This window comes from Colius striatus, chromosome 2, assembly GCF_028858725.1.
Source record: "Colius striatus isolate bColStr4 chromosome 2, bColStr4.1.hap1, whole genome shotgun sequence".
Classification (NCBI taxonomy): domain Eukaryota; kingdom Metazoa; phylum Chordata; class Aves; order Coliiformes; family Coliidae; genus Colius; species Colius striatus.
In genome coordinates, this window is record NC_084760.1 from 49,925,640 (window position 1) to 49,949,779 (window position 24,140).

The 24,140-nt window shown below is 38.9% G+C and overlaps 1 protein-coding gene across 1 annotated transcript in view; it reads right to left on the reverse strand.

Annotated features, from left to right (window-relative positions):
• Positions 1-23,826, reverse strand: part of SLC22A16 (solute carrier family 22 member 16) — a 36,519-nt gene extending 12,693 nt beyond the window's left edge. Inside the window, exons 1-3 of the mRNA XM_061990792.1 lie at positions 23,638-23,826; positions 4,357-4,833; positions 1,524-1,641 (exon numbers count right to left, since the gene is read on the reverse strand). Of these exons, the coding sequence (XP_061846776.1) occupies positions 1,524-1,641; positions 4,357-4,833; positions 23,638-23,687 (645 nt within the window). The 5' untranslated portion in view covers positions 23,688-23,826. The remainder of the gene's footprint in view (positions 1-1,523; positions 1,642-4,356; positions 4,834-23,637) is intronic.
• Between the last annotated feature and the right edge of the window lie 314 nt (positions 23,827-24,140).

The window sequence follows — 24,140 nt, forward strand, 5'->3', positions numbered from 1 at the left end:
AATGACATCACAAACTGAACATTCAGGAAAACTAAGTCCCCTGCAGTAGTTGCCACTTCTGCAAATCTTGACCTTGGCTGTTAAGTAGATTATTAATAATCTGTACGGCAGGGAACTGCAAACGTACTGAGAATTACCTTTCACACCCTTGTAAATTCTCATTAAATCAAATTTTTACAATGTTGGAAGAGAATCACATATAAATGGTTACAGGTTCTCATATGTTACCTAGCAAATACAATTACTGACATGTTCTGCATTATAGTATTTCTTCACTAAATTATATATATATTACTGAATATATATATTTCAATTTCTCTAGTATATCTCAAGATACTCTTGGTATCTCAAAACATTTCAAAACACAGCTAGAAAATCTAGACTAGAAAATATTCCAGTATATTTTTTTGATTAATTGATTTCTGGTTCAAAATATTCCAGTTAATAATCTCCAATTCTGAACCTACTGAATCTGGTAGGAAAGCTGCACTCATATCTATGGCATGGGGCAAGAGCTTTACATGTCCATCTTGCAAATAAGTTCCAGTAGGCAGTCAAAACCTACAGCATTGCTATTTTCTTTTCTAAACTACCACAGTCCCTAGCATCAACAGCCAAGGGAGTTGGCAGAGGGAATCCTGCTGATCTTACAGTTCAAGACTGAAATGCCCATGCAGTTTTCCTGCAGAAAATCCTAGGAAATCTTTCTGGGCTCTAACCTGGCAAAGGGAGCTCCAGGTGCAAGATATTGTTTTGAATAATGCACTGTCAGCAATTATAAGAATATTAAAAAAATTCTAACCTACTTTAATTGTCACATATTTTTTCTTGTGACAGCATTCAATTCTATTTATGCATTATACAATTATATAAAGACTATAAATATTATACTTTTTGATGTAAAATAGTAATTTAAAATTGGTTACCATGTAGAAATGTTATGTATCAGATACATATCATACATATATAGAAAAGTATAGATATGCATAAAGACATACCCTGGAATACCCCTAAGTACTGGATAAATATCTAGGTGCTAAACATGTCTACCTATGTATTTAGCATTCCAAATGTTGCTTAGAAGACCAGAGATGCATGGAAGAGAAAATGTGTATATCTCCTCCATCATTCAAAATGGTAGAGGGAAAAATCATACTTCTTATAGATTTGTCATTTTAAGAAAAATACACTCCAGTTCTAACAATAAGGAGAAATGCAATGGCAGCTGCAATGCAGAATCCAGAGTTTGCTGCTCACACTTGGTATTTAATTACCAGTCCAGCAGAGGTTGGGATGGAGGAAGTACCAAACACTGCTTCATACAGACGCTTTCTATTAATTCAAAGAGGAAAACTGCTGTAGTCCAAGAACATTCAGACTCTCCCTGCTCTGCTGAAATAAGTGCAACAGAGGGGGCTTTAGAATAATGAAATAGAGGAGGAAATCATAACAAAAGGGAGGTTTTCCTGAGAAGGGGTAGGAAATAACACATAAAAAGAGCCAAGGTGAACAGCCTTTCTTACCATAGCAAGGAGAAAGCGTATAATCACAAAACTGTAGTAGTCAAATGTGAAGGCCACCGCAATGCCAAAGACAAACTGCCCAGCACTTGTGAACCATAGAACACGCTGTCTTCCCAATCTGCAAATCACAGCAGTAATAAAATCATGAATAATCACTAATGTTCTATTAAAATACACCTGCAACTCCAGAGAGCCTATCTGGAAGAGTCTGTAAATATGGTACTTAATAGTTTCACTTACGACAGAAACTTTGGTTTAGTTACCTGTATTAATTTTTCAGTAATTCTAGCTTCCAAAAAAATCAAAGCTCCTCTGGACAGAACTTCCATTCCACAATTCTTGGCTGGAAGCAATGTGCAAAAGTAGGCATTACATATGCTCACCTCCAGTTTCAAGTTTAACTTCTATAGAACTAACCCACGAATTTGCTTCATCTTACTTATGAGGACAGTAGGTAAGAATCACTTTTTCAGATATTTTATAAGTCATGCCTAGTTAATAATTTATAACAAAAGTTAGCTGTGATAACATATGCCATCTCTTGTCAAAGTAACAACCAATTTGAACAGTAATTAAAGGCTTCTGTAACATACTTTTGTCCAATTATTTAAAGTTGAACTCTCTCTAAGAAATGACAATGTCATAGTTTCCCTGATAGCATCACAGCACACATGCATGCATATACAAACATAGAAATCCAGGCAGCCAGTATACTAACAGTAAAAAAAAAAAAAGCAAACAGTAGCTTCCCATTAACAACATGGTAATTTCCACTGTAAAAGAAAGGTACATAGTAACAGTAACTTCTACTTGTTTATCTTCTTCCTGTATCTCAGGGAGGAAATATACCAAGTAGAGCAAGTTGGTCCTCAACAAGTAAGCACAAGCTATCAAAAAGAAGTTCATCTGAAGAGAAAAACAGAAATCTGCAGTAGATATACAAAATTCTATTAAGGATTCGTTATATTCTATCTACAAATGTTCTGTAATACAAAATGTGTGGAATCATTTATCTTTCCTGATAACATTCTCTTGGACTCTCACTATCTACTCCACTGCGTAACATTGACAGATGTGAATGTTATGTTTGGATAGTTAGAGGACTTTCAGGGGTGTAGGCTTGTCAGTTGTTTTTTCTCCATGAGTATTTGGTACTACATTTAAACTACTTTTATTTTTCATCAGCCTTGACCTGGAGTCATGTACATATGGTCTCTGATCCCTGTCAGAAGAGATCCCAGCAAGTCCTAGCTGTTGAAACTCTTCTGTTGAGAAATCTATTAATTACAAATGGGAGGAACCCACAAATTTATTTTCCACCAACCAGGATATGTCAGAAAATAATAACTTTCAGCTGTAAAATCTACTGGTGTAAACCCGCAACTCAGAATGTGTGTATTAACTGGCTGTCAATAGCTTGATTAATGGAAATAAGAACAATATGATCATAACCTTATAAACAGGCCTGAGTATTAATTAATAAAGTTATACATTATTTATTGGCATTATGTTCTGGTTTTGTATTAAATACAGTTTTACAAAGCCTTAGATTGGGAAGTAGGATTGATTCCATCTGTTCTAAAAAACAAACTAAAGAGATATCATCTTTATTTTTGCATTCCAGTGTTGTAACTGTCACACTGTAGTGTTGTGCTAACGAAGGAAAATCAGAAAACGTGCCTCATCTTTTTCTGCCTATACTATTAGCTGTGAGATAAAAATCTCTGCCTTCACCTAAAAGAGCTGTTCATCAACAAGCTTCTTTATAGAAAGATATAAATAACACTAAACCAGCCTTCAAAAAAAAAAAAAATACAGGTACATAAACTGAGACAAAACCAAGCACAACATAGCTTAGGGGGAATGGCTGGGTGTTCTTCTGAGGTACGAACACATGGGTCTGTGCTGAGAGCGAAAACCAAGAAAACAGGAGGATACAGACATACATCCTGGATTTCACTAGTACTTCTGAGTCCAACTCTGATGCTGGATCTCAGTGCATGATCTGAGGTAAAACTCAGGGAGGAAGTACGTAGGCTGAAGGACAGCCTTGGCCCCATGAGCAACGGACTGCTCAAGTCAAGTCCCTCCATGAACTGACTCTCCTCATGCCCAAACAGCACTTTGTACATTCTGGTAAATACATGAAACTCTAGCACAGCTCAGCGACAACCATTTTTCTTCCTATCTGGACTAACTTTCAAGAGATTGAAGTTTAAGCTAAACATTCAGGAAAAAAACTACAACCGGATAGCAAGAGAAAATACTGTACGGATGTTTATTTTAAGAATGCAGGACCTCATCAAACCTTCAAAATCCTACAGAGCTGTATTTGTGACAACGGGTAGGAAATTTGCAATTTTAAAATACATGATTTTTAACCTTCAGCTGTTGATCATATCCAGAAATAAAAATCTATGTTTCCAGGAGGAATCTGTCCTCATGGAAAATGAGGTGAAAATTTATTCTGTGGTTTTACTGTTGCTATTCTAGTAACTACTGTTATTCTTGTTCAAAACAAAAAAAAAAAAGAAAATCAAAGGGCAAATATTAGCTGTATAGAGCAATCTGAAGGATCAAGGCCTAGAACAATAGACGTTATAAAGTAGGGAAAAAATCTGAAGCATATATTTGCAAGTCACATTTTACAATTAGTACTTGCTATTGGAAAAAGAAACTGAGTTAAACACATCTGTGAATAAAACAGTATCTAAACCTCATGAATTATTAAAACAAAATTATGGATACAGAATGAATAAAACCAACAAAATAGGCAGACACATGTGGAGTTACTGCAGTCTAAAGTTTCAATTTTCAGAGGATGGCACTTTACCTGTCAGCAATGTCACCAAAAATCACTGCACCAATCAAGACTCCAAGCATGAATGTAGGCTGGATTAATTTTGCAAGCCATTCTCGGTCACAGACCAGATCCCACTGTGTAACAACAGTGCTCTTCCACTTCGTATCATCATAAAGAAATCCATCAGAACAAGAAAATGTGGACTTGTTGCCTTTGTATTCATATGCCAGATTCAAACTGACTTCTCGTTTGGACCTGCTGCATTGATTAAGTTCCCAAATTTCTCCATTTCCCAGCTGGACTACAATGTAGTTTTCTGTTGATGTCCACAGTGTCCAAATGTCCTCTATACTTGATTCAGAGGAGTTGTAGAAAAGAACATTACTCACATTTCCAGGTATCGCACATACAAAGTTAGGAGTAACAGCCATGAACACAGATGCTAAGTAATGGATACCACATGACATAGCTTGAAAGACAGATGCAAAATAAACACATGCTTGAAATCTGTAAAGGGAAAGAAAAAAGTTTACTGAAGAAAAGATCACTATATACACATGCACACATAAGATTCCCCCATCATCATTTTGCTAGGATCAGTAAATAGAGACATTATTAAAGTGTCTATTGTTCTGTTACCTAGCGCTGCTTCAATATTATGCAAGAGACCAAAGATGAGAGAAAATTCACAGCAGAAGTAATCTACTGTCAAGAAATAAATGCCACTTTTAGTCATATGTTCAGCCACCCAGAGAAAACATTTAAAAGGAAACAATTCTGAATTTAAGCACTTAGTCTGAATCAGCCTTCCACCTTCCAGTTATGTAGTACATCCACTCAAAATAAGGCCTTAGGTTACTGGAGCAGTTAGAAAATCCAAAATGTTGCAACCTCAGGTTCTAAGGGGTAGATAAATAAAATAAACCAAATCAAATGCATTATGCCCTTCATTTAATCTATTTGTGTCTATATAACCATATTCCATCTTTCTTCCCTCTCTTTTTATTGCCTCTAAAACCAAAACAGAATACGTGCAGGCACATATAAAGATAGAATCTGAACAGCATAAAATGCTTTGTACCAAAACATAGATGTAAACTGGGCTGGGTTTTGACTTAAACAGACTATGCAGTTATCCATTAAAGACTGTATCATAATGTAAACACTGTAAAAGGATGTTTTATGCATAGTATGAATTTTGGCATTTTAACAGCTTTTAAAATATGCTTGAGATGCAAGTAAACCTTAGCATATAAATTGAACATATACTCTGAATTTCAAAAGACTTGCAATGAACTCTAGTATCACTAGTAGCTAGTATCTAGTAGCCCTGGCACAGGCTGCCCAAGGACGTTGTGGAGTCTCCTTCCTTGGAGGTCTTCAAGACCCGCATGGACACGTTCCTGTGTGACCTCATCTAGATTAACCTGCTTCTGCAAGAGGATTGGACCAGCTGATCTCTAAAGGTCCCTTCCAATCTTTACCATTCTATGATTCTATGAAACAGCACCCTTTAAACCTCACAATATAACAGCTTCTTGAGGACTAAGTAGGTAGCCATAAATCAAACCATGGCTAAAACAGCTCTGAAAGGCTTTTAGGCTCCCTTGGACCACAAAAAGCAAAGGTTATTCTGAAATGTAACCTTTGTCCCTCTATCAATGCGACAAATATGGTCAACAACATTTTAAAATTCTTCTTCTCTAGTTTCATTTTACTTGTTCCCACCAAAGCACACAAACTAATTTTTAAGATAGCATAGCAAGAGCAAATTTGACAACTTGGGCTACTGTTGTAGTATGCAGAATGACCGAAATCAGGACTAGAACACTTCTAGCAAATTATCAAATTAAATCCCCAGAAGTTGTGCAGTTACATCTTATACTAGCTAATAAAAAGTGGCATACCTGGAACCAGGATCCACAGTATTTGCAATATCTGTCACTAAGCATCAAGAAATTGCAGAGTCAGATAGTGCTGCTGGTTATTTCCCAGACAGAGGAAGAATGAAATAATTTCAAACTCCTATACATTCGTATTCTGTTTCTTATTTCACTCTCACACTACGAGAAATGTTAAGTTTGTCATTTATCTGCTACCCAGTAAGAGTGAGCAGGAAAAATATATTTATGCTCTTTCTTTTTGGAGAGGCTTGAAAGAAGATAATTTGTAAGGACATGGACTGAGAAGATGGCATGAACCACTGAACCACTTTATTTCTTAAAAGCCCAAAACGCAAGAGCATCACCAGGGCTATGATTTGGAACAGGTGTAGCTAATCTCTGCACTAACTGCTGCCTTGAGAGTTCTATTATATCTCTTCCTGAACACTTATTGTGATTATACTTTAGTAACCGTTTTGACAGGCTGCTCCACCGTCAAATCTTTCTGTTGGAAAGTTTCTCATTAAATCTAATCTTGATGTCCCATTTTCCAATGTAAGACTATTACCAGCTTATAAAATGTCCTTGTGGAACCTTGAATAAATCTTCCTTGTCTTTTATCACTTCAATGTACAGAATTATCAGTTATCCCCTTCCATGCCCTTTCTGAAACTATACAAATTTCAGTACCTTACCCTTTCATCATTTTCTTTTGTGTGAGTGAACAGTTTCCACTCTATAGAAAGCAATAAATGATTTAGTTCAAATAAGTATCTGTCACACCATGTTTCACCCATCTTTTGAGAACAACTTAGAATACTTAGAACAGACATAACTGATTCTTGTAAAAACGTACTTCCATTTTCAATGTTACAAAAATCCTATTCAGTTCCAAAGAAATCCATCCTGCATTATCATTATTTTTCAGATCTAATTTGCTATGCTAAACAAACACAAAAAGTCAAACTGGATGCCAGATATACATTAATAGACATAATTTATGCTGTTTATGACTTCATTTAAGAAAATGTGTTTTTATAGCAAAATGACCATCTTGTTGCAGAATCCTCCAGGATAGATGGCATTGCAGTTTTTAACCTCTAACCACTCACTAAAAAAGCAAGGAGCAGGCAGAGGGGGCAGGAGTAAGGAAGAATAAGGCCCGACGTGAAGTTAAAAGTGTTTTGGCAGCACCACAGCAATGGGCTGCTACCACACTAATGGGTGGCTCCCCTGCCTGTAAAAACTATCTACTGCTCTCTCCAGTAAAATTCCACAATGACCTGCCTAAACCTCTGTGTGTGTGTTATATATATATATAAAAACACACCAAAAATATCATGAAAGGCCTCTTTTGTTGTGAAGGCAAAACACATTGCCAACTACAGTGGTGTTGTAACAGCATCCTCATTGCTGCTAGGTTGAAAAGCCCAACATTATGAGCTGCTGAGAACCTCCTGTGCGTAGGAAGAGTTTTTGTTCTAGAAATATCAGTTGTGTGGGAAATTCATTAACTTGCAGAGTTACCACAAAGGAATTAATTAGGCTGTTAGTGACACCTTAGAGACTAAGCATGAAAAGTATGTAGGGAAGATGATATATGGGATAGGACAATGCTATGTATGCAGTGAACTTTGCTTTCCAGAATGGCTGAAGACATAGGCTCAGCCTCACGGTAGACACAGGTTTGCTGGAACAGAGGTTGTGGCAGCAGACAGTGCTGAGAGAAGAGGAACATAAAGCTATCTGCTCTCTTGCTAGCCTGGGATCCCTTCCTTTGGTCTTTTGGGTGCATGAGTTTTACCTCAGTCCTCTTGCTGTGGCCATGTCAATGGTCTTCCCCAATCTTAAAATCCAAGGGCTGCTTCTTTGCCCATGTTCATGTGACAGCTGAGCAGTTTCTCCTCCTCACAAGAGGACTGGGTGCTGGGTGAGCTTGGAGCCACCCCAATGGCAGGTTGTGCTGGGGAAGGAGGTCACAGCAGAACTTTTGTAAATAAGGCATTTCACTGTCCCTGAGGCACGGATTAAAGTCTATGCTGTCCTTGCTACCTATGTAAATTATAAACTTTTTTCCTCAATTCTTGATTTAACAAAACCAGACTTGTAAGAAACGCCTTTATTACTATTTATGGGGGATCTCATTAACACAAGTATTTAAAAGGTATATGTCAAGACAGGTTTTTTTTGTTGTTGTCTCAAGTGACAGGGCAAAGGGTAATGGGATGAAGCTGGAACATGAAAAGTTCCACTTAAATGTAAAGAAAAACTTCTTTCCTGTGAGGGTGAGGGAGCCCTGGCACAGGCTGCCCAGGGAGAGTGTGGAGTCTCCTTCTCTGGAGGTTTTCAAAACCTGCCTGGACACATTCCTGTGTGACCTGATCTAGGTGGTCCTACTTTAGCAGGGGGTTGGACTAGATCATCTCTAGCAGTCCCTTCCAACCCCTACCATTCTGTGATTCTATGATACTAAGTTTAAATGCCTCTATTGAAAGCAAACAATTTTATAAGTTAAAATTTCCTGAATAAAGGAATGCTGCTGCTCATACATCAAAATGGTAAGAAAACACCAATGCGGTAGCAATAAATCCTCTAGAAATTCACCAAAAGAAAGCAGTCTGCGATCTATTTTCCTGGTCTAATCTCAAAAAGGTCAGGTTTTGGCAAGTGGGTTGCTATGCCAACTGTTTTAACATACACATATCAGGTATCATAACATATATATGTTGCAAACAGTAGTTTTCAATTACCTCTTTTTCAGTTTATCTTCCTTTTTAAAACAAACATTTTTTGCATTGTTCAAGAACGTTATGACTGTCCTAAAAGGTATGATAATCTCTCTCAGTGTTTTTCCATCTCTTCAGTGACTTGGGAGATAATTATTTGGCAAGTACATATTGTCACTCTTGCCAGGAGTGTCAAATATAGAAGTCAAGAAGACTTTTTAGGTTCCTGCTCCAGCATAGAGATGCTTAATGAATGCCAGAAGTCAAATGGGCATAAAACTGCCTCACAAAAGCTTGAGCAAGACACAACATGAAACTATTCTAACCTTTCTTAAAATATTTATGTTAATTTCTCCCCCGTTTTTTTTTCAGTTTACAGTTTGTAGTAAAAAAGACTTTTACATTTTCTAACCTCTACACACAAATTTTAACATCTCAAAAGTAAGAAAAGCAACTGGTAATATCATAATGTCAGATTCTGAATTTAAGATATATTCTTCCTCAAAGATAATCAACTAGATCTTAGACCAGTCACTCTGACTGTAGTCTCGTGGCACATCATCCCTGTGGCATTGTCACTGTAATATTCCTCCCTCCTTTCCCACTGTTCGTTCATCCCCTCAGACATAGTGCACTCTGTCCTCAGTTGTGATGGTACTTTTCTGTGGATTGGCTGTGAATTTTACCTGAGAAACCGATCTAACTTTAAAAAAGTAAAAATAGCTGACGATTAAAAAAAAACAAACCAAGACAGATTAGTTGCTTGATCCAATTCAGATTGCACCCATGTAAATAATTTGCACCAGTCTATTTGAAAGGTGTTACATCTGGCATGCAAAAATACCAAAAGTGGACATTGCCACATATATATTAGAGAATAAATCCTCAGCCTTAGAGTATTGTCACTTATTGTAGTGAATAGCAGGGACAAAACTTGTTGTTAGCCACTAATTTTATGTTAAATAAAATCTGTTTCTGATAATATTTGGGTTTTTGTCTGTCCATCAAAGAGAGGAGAAGGAGAATTACGAGATACTCATCAAAAGCTAATATAAAAATTTAAAAATCCTTTTCTCATAAGACAGAGCCACAAGTCTATTTGGTGATTAGGAAAAGATTTGTACTATTCCATAGGTTTTACAAGGACTATTTTTACTGTTTGTCTTTCCAACCACCTTGTTAGCAAATTGCTTAGTGAGAAAACATGGTATGTTTTTGTTGTGCAATGTACACTCAACAGGATGGCTTCAGTCAAAAGCAATTTCCACATATTTACTGTTTCTGAAAGAATTTGTGTTCAGTAACCACTTTGACCTCTGTATATCCTCCTGGGGTTTTTTTAATGTGAGAAAAGCCATTCAACATTCTTTCCACTGTAAATCAAAAAGCTGTGATGCACTTAGACACTTAAATTTTGAGAGGAAAGTAACTGAACAAGACACGGGAGCAGTGCTTTTGCTATGGTACAGAGATGCGGATTTGGAAGCAGCCTTAAATATACAACAGACATAGACTTACCTGACTTAGAGTGTCAAGAGTAAACTTCCCTCCTAAGGGTGGTTTAACCTACACTGAGACTAGGTTTCAGCCCACATCAGCAAATTATTTATTTCTAGAATCTGTTTTCAGAGGCAGAAAATGCTGTGTTGGATAACCAGTTTAAACACACCAACAGCACAGATGCAATAGGAATGAGAAAGCCCATAGGGATCAGGAAGGCCCCAAGAATTATATAATGTCACTGGAGACAATGTGTGCACCCACCTGTAGTCATCAAATTGCAGACACCAAATCATTCTTACACTTGTTTAAAACTGATTCTGTGAGCAACTGTAAATCTTTTATCCCATTATGCGTGTTTCCCTTTGATTAAGACAAGCCCAGCATTTGTTCACCATGGTCAAGAAAAATACATCTGCTGCTCACTACTGTACTATACTTGGTATAACAGCTTAAAAGAAAGTCACATCAGTATAAAAATCAAGAATTAGTGCTACAGAACTATGGGCTATACTTCTATTTATTTTTTTTTTTTACAGTTAACAGTTCTTCATCTCTAGATCAGGCAAATCAGGTTTCTGTCATCACTTGAGACAAAATAATCCAGTTGATAAATATTGCTGGGTTTCAACAGTTGGTAGCATAGCTTTCATCTACGGCCATTCATGCACAGCAGAAAGGGCAGCTCCTGTTAAAGATGGCCTGATGATTCTTGTTGCTGCTGTGTCAAGGGCTACTGCCCCCAGTGGGAAGCCAGCCAGAAGGACAGTGTCCTCATAGCTCAGCCACTTCAGTGCAACACCTACCCTCCTGGTTCAACTGACAGTTGAACTAGACTAGACACAAAGGCCCTGATTGTGCACCCAAGCAACGAAGCTACACAGACATATTCCACTCTTGACTTTACTGTGGCAGTAACTTCTGGTGGAGGGGGAACACATCCCTGGGAGCAGTAGCTGTCTAATTGCTGGAGCAATTACTGTGTCCAGTTCTGGACTCTCCAGCTCAAGGAGGACGGAGAACTTCTGGAGAGAGTCCAGTGCAGGGCACCAAGATGATCACGGGACTGGAGCATCTTTCTTATGAGGAAAAGCTGCAGGACCTTGGGCTGTTCAGTCTAGATAAGAGGAGACTGCAGGGGGAACTCATTTATATTTCCAAATACATAAATGGTGCATGTCAGGAGGTTGGGACATCACTTTTTTATGTTGCATCCAGAGACAGGACAAGGAGTAATAGAAAAAAAGCTGGACCACAAAAAGTTCCACTTAAACATAAGGAAAAATTATTTCATTGTGAGGGTGATGAAGCCCTGGCACCTGTCTCCTTCTCTGGAGGTTTTCAAAACCTGCTTGGATGTGTTCCTGTGCGACCTGATCTAAGTGGAGCTGCTTCTGCAGGGGGGTTGGACTAGATGACCTCCAAAGGTCCCTTCCAATCCCTACCATTTTGTCATTCTGTGATATCCACCAGCTTTCCTACATGAGTAAACTACAAGGGATTCTGGAGAAGTCAGGCAATAGACTTGGGGACTTGGAACAGTTTGGCAATCTTAGAGGTTAGCACAGTTCTTGCCCCTTAGGTGAAAGGACGATAAATGCCATGTAACCTGCCATGGAGGTTTCATGATGGATTTACTGATCTTGTGACAAGAGAGATCTACAAGACCTGCCTGTGTAACAAATGCCAATCAAACATCTCACTTGCTGTGATGAAAAATTGTAGTTTTCCTCTTTCACATAATTATAGTATCTATCTTATAACATAGTAGACATAGAAATAAAGCAAAAAATTGAGGAAAAAACGTGGAAATTGAAAACTGTTGTTACCCCAAAACTGAGGTTGTTCACCCAGTGTGCAAGATGCCAATAAACACATACAGAGCAGAGGTATATTATTGCATGTTTGTACAGATAGGGATGCTAGGTGGCAATCCACAAAGCTAGCACACTAACAGTACTTTCCATGTTGTGTTTGTAGATAAACCATGAGCATATTCTACATTCCAATACCTATGTATTGTCATTCTATTTAGTAATTGGTACGACTGGAAAGACTGGAACATCTTTCATACAAGGAAAGGCTGCAGGAACTAGGGCTGTTCAGTCTAGAAAAGAGGAGACTGAGGGGAGATCTTATTAACATTTACAAATATCTAAAGAGTGGGTGTCAGAAGGTTGGGGCATCCCTTTTTTCTATAGTAGCTAGCAACAGGACAAGGGGTAATGGGATGAAGCTGGAACACGAAAAGTTCCACTTAAATATAAGAAAAAACTATTTCACCGTGAGGGTGATGAAGCAGTGGCACAGACTGCCCAGAGGGGTTGTGCAGTCTCCTTCCTTGGAGGCCTTCAAGACCCACCTGGACATGTTCCTATGCGACCTGACTTAGATGAACCTGCTTCTGCAGGAGGGTTGGACTAGATGATCTCTAAAGGTCCCTTCCAACCCCTACTATTCTATGATTCTATGATTGGTTATTAGTCCTTTGCCTGGCAGGTAGATGAGTACACATGCTCAGTTCACTCCCTCTGCTCTCTTCCTTTGGGTCTGGGGTATCCTCTGAGGAGCTGGGCTGTGAGCTGGTGGTCACAATCTCCCCCTGACATAATCACCTCTCTCCCAGTTACCACAGTTTTTTGCTGACTTCATGCTAATTGGGCAACCATCCAGCCTGTCGGCCTTCTGAGGCAGGAGGTTCCCTCCTTATCAGTGTCTAGTCCCTCTTGAAGGATACAGAGTAGTCAGATTCACACAATGAAGCTGTTGATTTATAGTCAGCCCAACCTAAACAGTGTTACTCCAGCCTCAACATTAATCTCTCTTTCTAACTGCCAGAGCCTGTTTCCCAAGACACTTGGCTTCTTGTCCTTGCTTAAAGGAAAATTCCATTCCATAAAGTACATCACTATCACTGAAAACAATGGTCAAACATTAAATGGTGCACATTAATTTCTAATCTTTTTCTGGTCAGCCTTCTTTTTCTTTATCAAAATCAGTATAAACTGGCAAGCAGGAATGGACGATGATTGCAACAATTCCGTCACCTTCCAACACTAAAGCTGGAGTTAGTCTATTCCATCTAGTTATTCACTTGTCCTCTCTGCTTTACACGTGTCAAAGGTATTTAACAGGTAACTAAACTTAAAAAAGAACATGATTATGCAGGGTTTAAGCTATTTAGGTTTGTTTTGGATTTACTTGGATAAGTGCTAAACACAGCAGAGTGTTTACAGTATTTACTTGACCAGTATTAACACTTCAAGCTCTGTTCTTGGATGTTTCCATTCCAGGAGCAGCATTTTTATAAACATCTACCATTTAGAAAATTAGCAGGTACTGTGTCTGCATGAGATAGATATATATAGCATTACTTCTCATTTTGGTATCGCTTTGGTAACACTGTTTTGTTTTGTTGGGGACACATCCAAATTATTTAATTCCCTTCCATGCTGGAGCATTTCTATCAGCTTATGTAAGCAAATCGTTTATATCATGATCAGTAAAGTGTCTAACAGAATTTAAATGTTTTTATTGAGATTCCATCTAATTAGAGACATAGGCAGTAACTGATGTATAAACTGTTATTTTTCATTTCTTTTTTCCTGTTTAGGAAATCGGATGTTTTCTGCTGTTTACCTTGATGACATTTTGCACTAACTTTGCCTAAACTATGGAAATTTGCATGTATTTTATCTGGGCGCATGTTTTTTTCCTTTGTATAATCCTGAAATAAAAGTAATTGGTTTTTCATATATTTTATGTTCTTAATCATTTGTATTCTGCTTACATATTTCTACTGAAAAACTCTGAACCCAGTATAGCTAAAGGTACAAAATACATGGATTGAATATCTACTTCACAGTGGTGAAAACTGTCCATTCTGAAGCAGCTATTCTCCAAAGACTATTTTGCAAAATAATTAAGACTTATTATTGACATAGTTAACATATGCTTAACACCTTTCTTTTTTTCTTATTCATAGAAACACCTAAGAAGATTTGTATGCAGACAGCTAATTTTCAGTCTGAATTCTACATAAATTGTCTTCATGCTATGCCACACATTGTTAAGCAAACTACCCAAGGTTTAGATTTCTACATTGGAAATGTAATTCGTTCTCACTTGGAAGATGATTGTAAAATTTCTCATTCTTACAAGTTTATGAGAGTTCTCATGGGAAAATGTCAAGCAAGTAAGAAACCTGCATAATTCATTTAGGAATACTGAGTATGACTTTTCTAGTAAACATTTGTAACTATTCTTGCATATACTAATATATTCTGAGTTTTCAGTTAGAAATAATAAGGAATATTAGCTCTGTGGATCAAATGAGAAATTTCAGGGAAATATCAGAGAATTTGGGGTGGCTCCATTGTTTCTTTCTGCCTTAATGTACACAATTTTATCTATAGCATTACTTCTGCAACCTAAAATATTATTAAGATTATTTTTGTGAGCTACATAAAGCATTACATCACTTGAATGTCGTTTCACTCTCCCTGGCTCCATTTGCAACCCTTACAATCTTCTTTTATTAATTCTGACTTTCACCACAGGGGCTCTTTGTCAAGAAAACCTAAACCAGACACCTTTGCAGACACCTTAGGAATATTTCACTAAGAAAAACCAAAATCACTAAAAAAAGATGTTACATTTACTGAATTAGATGCACTTTGACCTCTTATTAAATGTATTCTATAATGCTCTTTCAAATGCTTATACTTCCACAGTACTTTCAGGTTCTTTCCTTGAGTTTTTCTCTTATAGTAGACCATACTAGGAAATGATCTAGAACACAATTTTCTAACTTTACACAAATATTTACAAGCAATATGTAGATCCCGTTCTCCACAAGAATCCAACAAAGAAGTTCAAAGAAATTCTGCTCAGACTTACCAGGATTTTTCTACATAAATTTATTTTTGTACGAATTGACCCTTCTATTCTCAAAGGAGAAGTGAGACAGAGTTGAACTTGGCTACATTGATCTACAAGGGACAACAGTTTTCCAAAGAGCTTAAAATATGAGTGTAAATGAGATGAGATCACAAATGCTTTGACCTTGGGACTAACACAAATTATCTCTTTCAGAAGGGTGGAGCTGTAACAACTTCATGGCATTTCTCAGCTATGCTGACCTACATCAATTCCAAAGATGCAGAAAAAAAATCCAGCCAATAACTTCTTCTGGAATGTAAGCCATGAATACAGGTTATTCAAATTAAATGTGGTCTCATAAGTAAAATTTTGCCATATATACAATGTTTTTTTGGCAGAGAATCCTTTTGGATATTGCTTATCTATTACTGCTTTTGTATTTGAATCACAGAATCACAGAATCTTAAGGGTTGGAAGGGACCTTAAAAGATCATCTAGTCCAACACCCCTGCCAGAGCACTAGACAGACATCCACCAACTGAAATATTACATCACAAATATGGTAATATTTATTCCTAGAAAAAGGACTACATTTATATTACTAGTAATTTTTTATCATTTTCATCAAGGATACAAAGTTCTACACTTGCAATTTAAGGGCTAAAAAATGTATTTTTGCCTACTTCATAACTTTTAAATGATTACATTAATCTTCTTTTTACCTTCTCAGAAAGCCAGATGCAGGTTTTATTCCCTCACCTTCCACACCTTTGGGATTTACACATTTTCAGAACAGCCTTAATCTCTTATTTCTTTGATCTTAATGCTCTCGATTCAACAGCTTGCCTAAATCAGTCTCTCCTGGAATTATCTGTATTCAAGGATCTGACAGCAAGGATTGCTGATGGAAAGCCATGAATGTAGCATGCATTGTAACAGTAGTATTGTTGCATATGTGACAGTTCTTCTGATGTCTGACAGCAGAGCAATGCACGGATCTGCTTCATGTAGACTTGAGATACTGGCTGATGCTACGATACAGAAAGTGTCCTACAAGAGGCATTTCCCACATCCCAACCTTCTAGTTAAGCCTTAAATAGTTAATTTCAATTGAAAATAAATAATCTGCATGTATCTTGTATAATCGGACACAATATACTGTGTACAGTATGCAATCCATATACGTCTATATTACTTACTTAAATCCCCCTTTCACTCAATGAGGAACCACAGACAAATCTAGGTGCATCATTTATCTTGTCCTAAACCACTCATTGAAAATGAGACAGATGGATCAAATTCTTAACGGGTCAAATACTCTCTCTGGACAAGGTGACTCATGCATATGTATGAAGTTAGATTATAGGACTGTAAAGTTAGCGAGATGAGCTCACTAGCTCCTTGACTTGGAGAGTTGATTTCTCCACACATTTAGCATAGGGCTACATAGATGTATTGGGTAGGAACTTAGATCCCTCAGAACAGAGAGGAGAAAGAAGTCACAATATGGCTGGAAAAGTCCAGGCCATCATGAATACAATACATTTAAATAGCACTGAGCTCCATACAAAGTGTGATGCTGACTGCTCTTTACAGAACAGCAAATAATTCACTGTTCTTTGGAGTCACTCACCACTGCTGAGGTTGTACCTCCGATGCTCCTGCCTCCAAATAACAGAAAGAAGAAACCCAACTTCACCTCTTAATGAAAAAATTTTCTTGAGGAAAGGCTTCAGTTAGTGATCCAATGGATGCTGCTTCTGGATTCCTCAAACCATATTTTTGTACCTTGTGATTTTCAGAGAACATTTTCTCTGAGTGATGTGAGCAGTATAGTTTGGCTGTCAATATATGATTAAGGTAAACATTAACTTTCTAGGTAATTTCAATATTTTTCAAAGACAGTTGAGATTTCCCCCCAAGTATATGGACTATCTAACAGATAAACCATCATTATTAGTACTTGTAAATCTCTGTCTTGTACAGTTTGACATCTCATTTTTTCCTGTCTTGGCCTTGCAACTGAGATGTAACTACTTTGGCTGATTTTTTTTGTCTTGCTACTTTTGCCATATTTCTGAGAAGTTGAGAATCTCATGCTCTTGCTCAGCTGCTGTAGCTTCATGCCTCAAGCTACCTAAAATGAAATGTCAGCTCTGTATGTATCTTCATTCCATTCTTCTCGTGTACAGCAAAATATTAGCACAGAAATTTTCATAGCATGTGCATGAAGCTCTAGAGAAGTAAAGGATACTACAAGTGCAATCTCATCCTGCTTTTACTTAGTTATTTTTCTATTATTGAAATCTACTTTATAATCTACTTCTACTACTATAATAATCTACTTTTTCACTTAATAAACATGCAGGGTGAGGTTGCTAGCACATTCTGATGCAGGACACTTTTTTCTATGCAGAACCTGTGCTAGACTGCCTTGGATATGACTTGGATCCCAGCAAACACTGTTAGTACCTCTTGCAGACCACACTACTAGTGCATTGCCACCATTATCCAGGAGCACTTGCCAGTATCCAACTTTGGTGCTGAATTTTGAGAGTATTTCCACTTTTGCCTAGTCAGGCATAGATAATAAGGTCTTTGTTTAAGCTGCTAGAGCCTGCTCTGTGAAAACACATAGCTTGTCTCACTTTGCCAAGGCTATTATGATGCCATTCAACCAATGGGAATAAGTACTCTAAAAAATATCTGAATGTGCCCCCCTTTCTCCCTCCCCCCAAAATGGGGAAAAAATGAAATGCTGCCAAGTTCACTTATTTTATCCTATGAACATCTGAGACGAGCATAGGCTGATTTAGATGTTATAATATACCATAGTTATAAAGAACATTCATCAAGCATTTCTGCCAAACACCACCCCTGACTACTAGCCAAAGGAGGACTTAGATTTGAGATCCTTCTGTCTGGCACATTTCAGTAAACAGAAACAGCTGTCCACTGACACATTTTGAAAGCTGAATGACAGATACGTTGTGATAAACTTTTCCACTCTATAAAAGAGTAAATGGGGGAAAATGAGGGTAAATGGGTAAAAGAAAAGTGGTTTTGAAACTGATCTCTAGATTACAGTATTTTGTTAATTTTCAGGAAAGTACTCAAAGCTTAAAGAGAAACTGACATATTGTTTAAAAATATTAATTTTGTGTAGTATGTGCTAAACACTAAGTGTAATAGCATTTCAGAAAAAGCTTGGAATGTTTCCATTTTCTAAGTTAAAGCTGATTATCTGTTTAAATGCTGAATATGGTTGCTTTTTTCTCTATACTAACTCAGAAAAGGAAAACTAATTTCTTTGTTCAGCAAGTACACCTCTTCACTTGAAAAAATCTATTTTAGTTGAGGAAGAACCTTTCAAGACATCTGTAAAATATTTTAGTTTGAAAAATCATTGCTTGATAGTATTCTTATTTTGGTTTTTTGTGAAAAGAAGTGGTGAGCACAGTCCTTGAGATATTTGGGACTCTTTGTTATTTGATACAAACTCAAGAATAAACACACCACGATTTGCAGAAGATGTAATCTGATCACAAGAGTTGTGAATTATGAAACGAGAGGGTATCAGCATGATAATAGGAGCCTGAACAAGTTCTGAGATGTGAAAAGAAGATAGATTATTTGATCTTTAGAAGTCAACCAAGAGCCCTAAAAAGTAAGGAGAAGAGAAATGGCATTAGCACACAGTGATCAAATATTGCTACTATGGCACTGACCAGCAGGGTCTACACTGTAGAAGTCCATTGAAAGAATCTCTAGAAGAGTCAAGCAAGGCTTTTTTAGAAGCTAAGCATAGTCTCTGGTCTATTTATATGTGCATTAGAAAAGTTCCAGAGAAACTAACAAAAAATGTTAAAACTGTTGGTAACTGTATTAATCTCTAGCATCCTATCGAAACAGGCAGTCTGTCCTTCTCTCCTCCTCATAGCAGCTATTGCCAGTCTTTGTATTAGTTTTTTTCCATGGGTCAAATTGTAGCCAACTCCACTGACCAGGCAACAAGTTCATATAAGACAATATAAAGATGTTAAAACTGAATAAATATGCAAACATTTTAGTGAAGAGCGGTGGCTATTAATTTATTAGTTAGTCTAACTGATAGTAAAATATATTGTTTGTAAACCCAATATTTGAAAAATCTGGAAAACTTATTCAACTTTGTGAAGGACAGAATACTGAAACAGAAAGGGCAATCTTTCAAAAGACTCTGAAAATACTTCATTACAAAACCTGGAAATAGTGTCAGCGGTACTCAATCTTCCCCTCTCTCCCTGACAATTTTCACCACCTGCTTTTAGCTAAAGTATAAGGCAAGATTTGAAAACTGTAAATCACAGGGAAAAGTCTACATGCCATGTAAGCTGCATCTCATGACTACCACACGTTCCAGTTAGGAAATCAAATCCTTACTCTCGTCCACACTTAGGAGGGGAGTTACTAGAGTTCTCTCTAGACAGCTATTCTCGATCAGATCACATCTCCCTTCAGCACTCTGTCGTGATGTAGATCAGAGCTGCAATATACATAGACTGCTTCTCACTAGCAAGTAGATATATAAATTTTGTGTCCTGCTGGTAGATTAAAGTCACTAAAGTTACTACAAGTCCTTTAATTTATCTGGGAACTAGATGTGCAGGCTGTAACCTTACAGCCCTTAGTCATGTCTCCTTTTTCACATTATGAGGGCTGGCTAGTGATGGTAAGTGACTGACTGCATCCTCTCCACCTACTGGGCCCCTGAGTAGGCTTTTGAAGTTGGGAGTGAAAGTACAGAGAGAAAGAGCCTGCAGACAAAGTCTAGCAGGAATGGCTGCACAGGAGAACGGTGCAGTTTGATTCAGGCAAATTGGGACATTTAAGGCCTGGCAGCCTATTAGAGACGAGGCCATTTGAGGCAGGCAGGACTATTTTTTCTTATTCACCTCTACCATAGTAGTGGTGATCTCATGCTTCAGAGACAGGCTCAAGATCAATGTTTAAAACAACCTTATAGAATTTATAGGCCACAGATGCTACCCATTCCCAAATTCAGACAGGCATAAAGTCGTCCTTTAATGGCAGAGGATGCAGAAGCCATTACATTTCTATGGTTGTTCATGCATGCCTCAAGACCCCAGTAAGAACTATAGCAGCACTGAGACCTCTGAAGGAGTCTGAATGAAAAGCAATAGAATGGAAGAAGGGAAGTGGTCAGCATCCACGTGAATGTCAGTTCTGCAAAATTCACAGTCTTAATCACAGTGAAAGGTTTATAATCTGTATATGAATAACGTTAATATAGATGTATTTATTTATATATTTATATATATGTAGTGCATGTATACATACTCTTCATGTATATAGAGTCATAGAATCATTTCAGCTGGAAGAGATCTTTAAGATCATCGAGTCCAGCCTTTGTCCCAGCCCCGTCAACCACTAGACCATCTCCCTAAGTGCAACATCCACCCGTCTCTGAAATACCTCCAGGGACAGTGACTCCACCACCTCCCTGGGCAGCCGTTCCAATGCCTGATGACCCTCTCAATAAAGAAATTCCTCCTAAGATCCAGCCTAAACCTCCCCCGGTGCAACTTGAGGCCATTTCCTCTTGTTCTATTGCTTTTCACTAGAGAGAACAGACCAAGCCCTGCCTCGCTACACCTTCCTTTCAGGTAGTTGTAGAGAGTGATAGGGTCTCCCCTGAGAGAGTCTATATTTATAGATATTATGTGTATATATTTAGATATACATGTATATTTAGATAATACATATAATAGCTAATATAAAACACATATAAAACATATATTATATGTATACTTATATATGCATGTAATTTTTTTTATATTATGTGTATATATTTATATACATATAAACAGCTGGCCATTCTTTACTGCATGTGTCAGATTTTAAGTAAATCAAAACCACCTCAAAATACTAACAGTCATGCTTGGATTGCTCAGAATCTGACTGTGGCAAATCTACCGAATCTATATGTAGGGCATAGGTTACATGGGCCTTATAAGAATTGCTTGAACTGAAGAAATGATCAATTATGTCAGTGTTGTGATGATGTGTAAATACAAATTAATCAGAACTAATTTCATAGTTACAGTTACAACATAGTTACAACTTTTTATACAAATTATGATCATTTAGCAGTATCAAGGGATTAAAAAGAGTTTTTAACACATTTTTTAAATAGCTGCATCCACCATAAGCTACTATTATACTTATTTTTAGCATGTGATTTTTTGATATCTCCAACAGCTATGAGTCTAGTATGACTATGGAAATTTTGGTAGTCTGCAGTTCATCTTTAATGTCCTAAGCCTAAGGCAACCCCTATTGAACTGTATCTCAAATAGTCTGGCCCCTAGATGTGAGGTTATCCCTGCAGAATTGTTCTCCCCTTAATTGCAAGAAGTAGTTGTAAAAAATTTTATCTAAAGTATTGATAAATGTTCTTAAGCAGGAAAACTGCTTTGATAGATAAGAACTACTACTTTTGTGTTATTTCAGTATTTCATTGTCAAGTATTTGCTTTCCACAAGAGCATGCAAGACAGAAGAGGAACAGAAACAGCAAAATAAACTGATTGCAAGCATTTCTTTCCTGGTTCACACAGAACAAGTTATTTTTGTTGCTGACCCAAAACTGGCAATGAATGAGATATTGTTCAGGTAGATACACATTTAAGTCCCAACTTAGTCAAACATGTCATTTAAGCATAGTTAAGAGTTAAACAAAGAAAAAGACTTTCCATCCTAACCACCTAGAGAGGCTACTGATACCCACAACTATTGCTTGCACATGATACTAAATGCCTATTCTGCTGCAGAGTTCAGATGTGCACTTCTACCATCAAAAGGAGCTCCCAAGCTTTGCACAAAATGACACTCCTGCCTGCCTGAGACAGAAAGGAGATCAACATTATGGGTAAAGCTAATCTGCTAATGATCAAGCCAAAAAGCACAACACTGCAATTCAACAGCTTGAATTTGTAGCCAAATCGCTACACATGGATCTATTCCAGACAATTGTCCAAGCAATGTGTGTGTGCAAAACCCACACTGATCAGCACATCATGAAAGTAGAGGACAGAACCCACTGTAAGGATGGCTGCCTTGAAGTCTTACAGTTCACATCCTCTAAATTTTCATTTCCTTGCCAAATGTTTCTCCTCCTTTACCTGCTATAAGCAGAATCTCATATACCAGCCCTGCATCCATAGCTATGGAAATATGCACACTGACAGAGCCCTCAGTTCTGTATCCCATATAACAAACCCAGATCTGGATACACACACATCATAGCCACAAACCACATTGAAACCACAAACCATCACAGTGCATTGCACCATTTACCACACAGATAATCTCTTGCTGATAAATATATATAGTTCATAGCCATGTGCTTATTGGATGCATTTCAGGCTGGATGTGAGGAGGAATTTCTTTACTGAAAGAGTTGTCAGGCACTGGAACAGCCTGCCCAGGGAGGTGGTGGATTCACCATCCCTGGAGGTGTTTAAGAGACAGTTGGATGTTGCACTTTGGGAGATGGTCTAGTGGTTGATAGGGCTGGGATGAAGACTGGACTCGATTTTGAAGATCTCTTCCAGTCAAAACGATTCTATGATGCTACCACAAACCCTACCTCGATAAAAACTTGCTGTCCATGACACACAACAAGCCTGTGCCCATGTGTGTGTCACGCAATACTCATATACACTGCTTGTTCCTTCTTATCACTCCCAAAGTGCTCAGGCTGTTCCCCGGCCTGGGGCTGAGTGGGTGCAGGGAGGATGGGTGCGGGGGGGAAAAGGGGGGCTGGGTTCCGCACATGCTCACATGTGGAAGAAATGTGTGAACGTTAAGTGTCTAAGAATGCACGAATGCATGTGACAGCATGCACAGCGCGTATGAAGGCACACGGTGACTACAGCTGCGGCAGTTTCTTTTATGCGAACGGACAGCGCGCGGGGGCACGTGTGAACGTATCGTATACACAGCTGTGCGTGCGCAGCGTATGTGAGCCTGTGCATGTGTCACCGCCCGGGTACGGAGGAGTCCGTACGGGGCTGTGCAGAGCGCGGCGAATCCCCGCATCAGCGCGGGTCCGTACAGCGCGTGTGTGCAGACAAGCGGGGTGCGCCCTGCTGCCGGCACGCGCCACGCGCGCCCGCGCCTCCCCGTGTCGCCCCGGTGCTGCGGCCCCCTGCCCGCGCCCGCCAGCCGCGAGCGGGGCAGTCCCGGCGTACCCGCCCGTGCGAAGGCGCGGGACGGCGGCCCCGCAGCCCACCGGCGCGCCGTCCCGGCCTCCGGTACCTGCCAAAGTGTCCCAAAGAGTCGAAGAGCCGCTCAGAGCTGAGAGTCATGATGTGACGGCAGCGAATCGCTGGGAGCCTCGGAGTCGCTGTCCCGGCGGTGCGGAGAAATCCACCGTCCCGTCCCGTCCCCGACAGGGCATGGCCCGGCGCCCCGCCCCCGCCCGCCGGCCAGCGGCGAGGACAGCGGGCCCTCAGCGGGCGGGCCGGCGCCGGGGCCTGGGCCTGGGTCGGGGGCGGGGCACCTGCCTAACGGTCGCCGCCCCAACGGTCACCGCCCCGCTGCCAACCGGCCGCCCGCGCGCGCGGTGCCTCGGAGCCCGTCTGCCCTGCCGAGGGAGCCGCCGGTGCCTTCGGGCGCAGAGACGGGTCTCTGTCGGGCAGCAGCTGCAGCGCGCTCTGGGTTTTTTTCTTTTCCTCAATACAATTAAATTAAAAGAGGCAATTTTGTGCTTAAATCCTCCCGCGGCAACCACTAATTTGATATTTCAGGCACTAATGTAT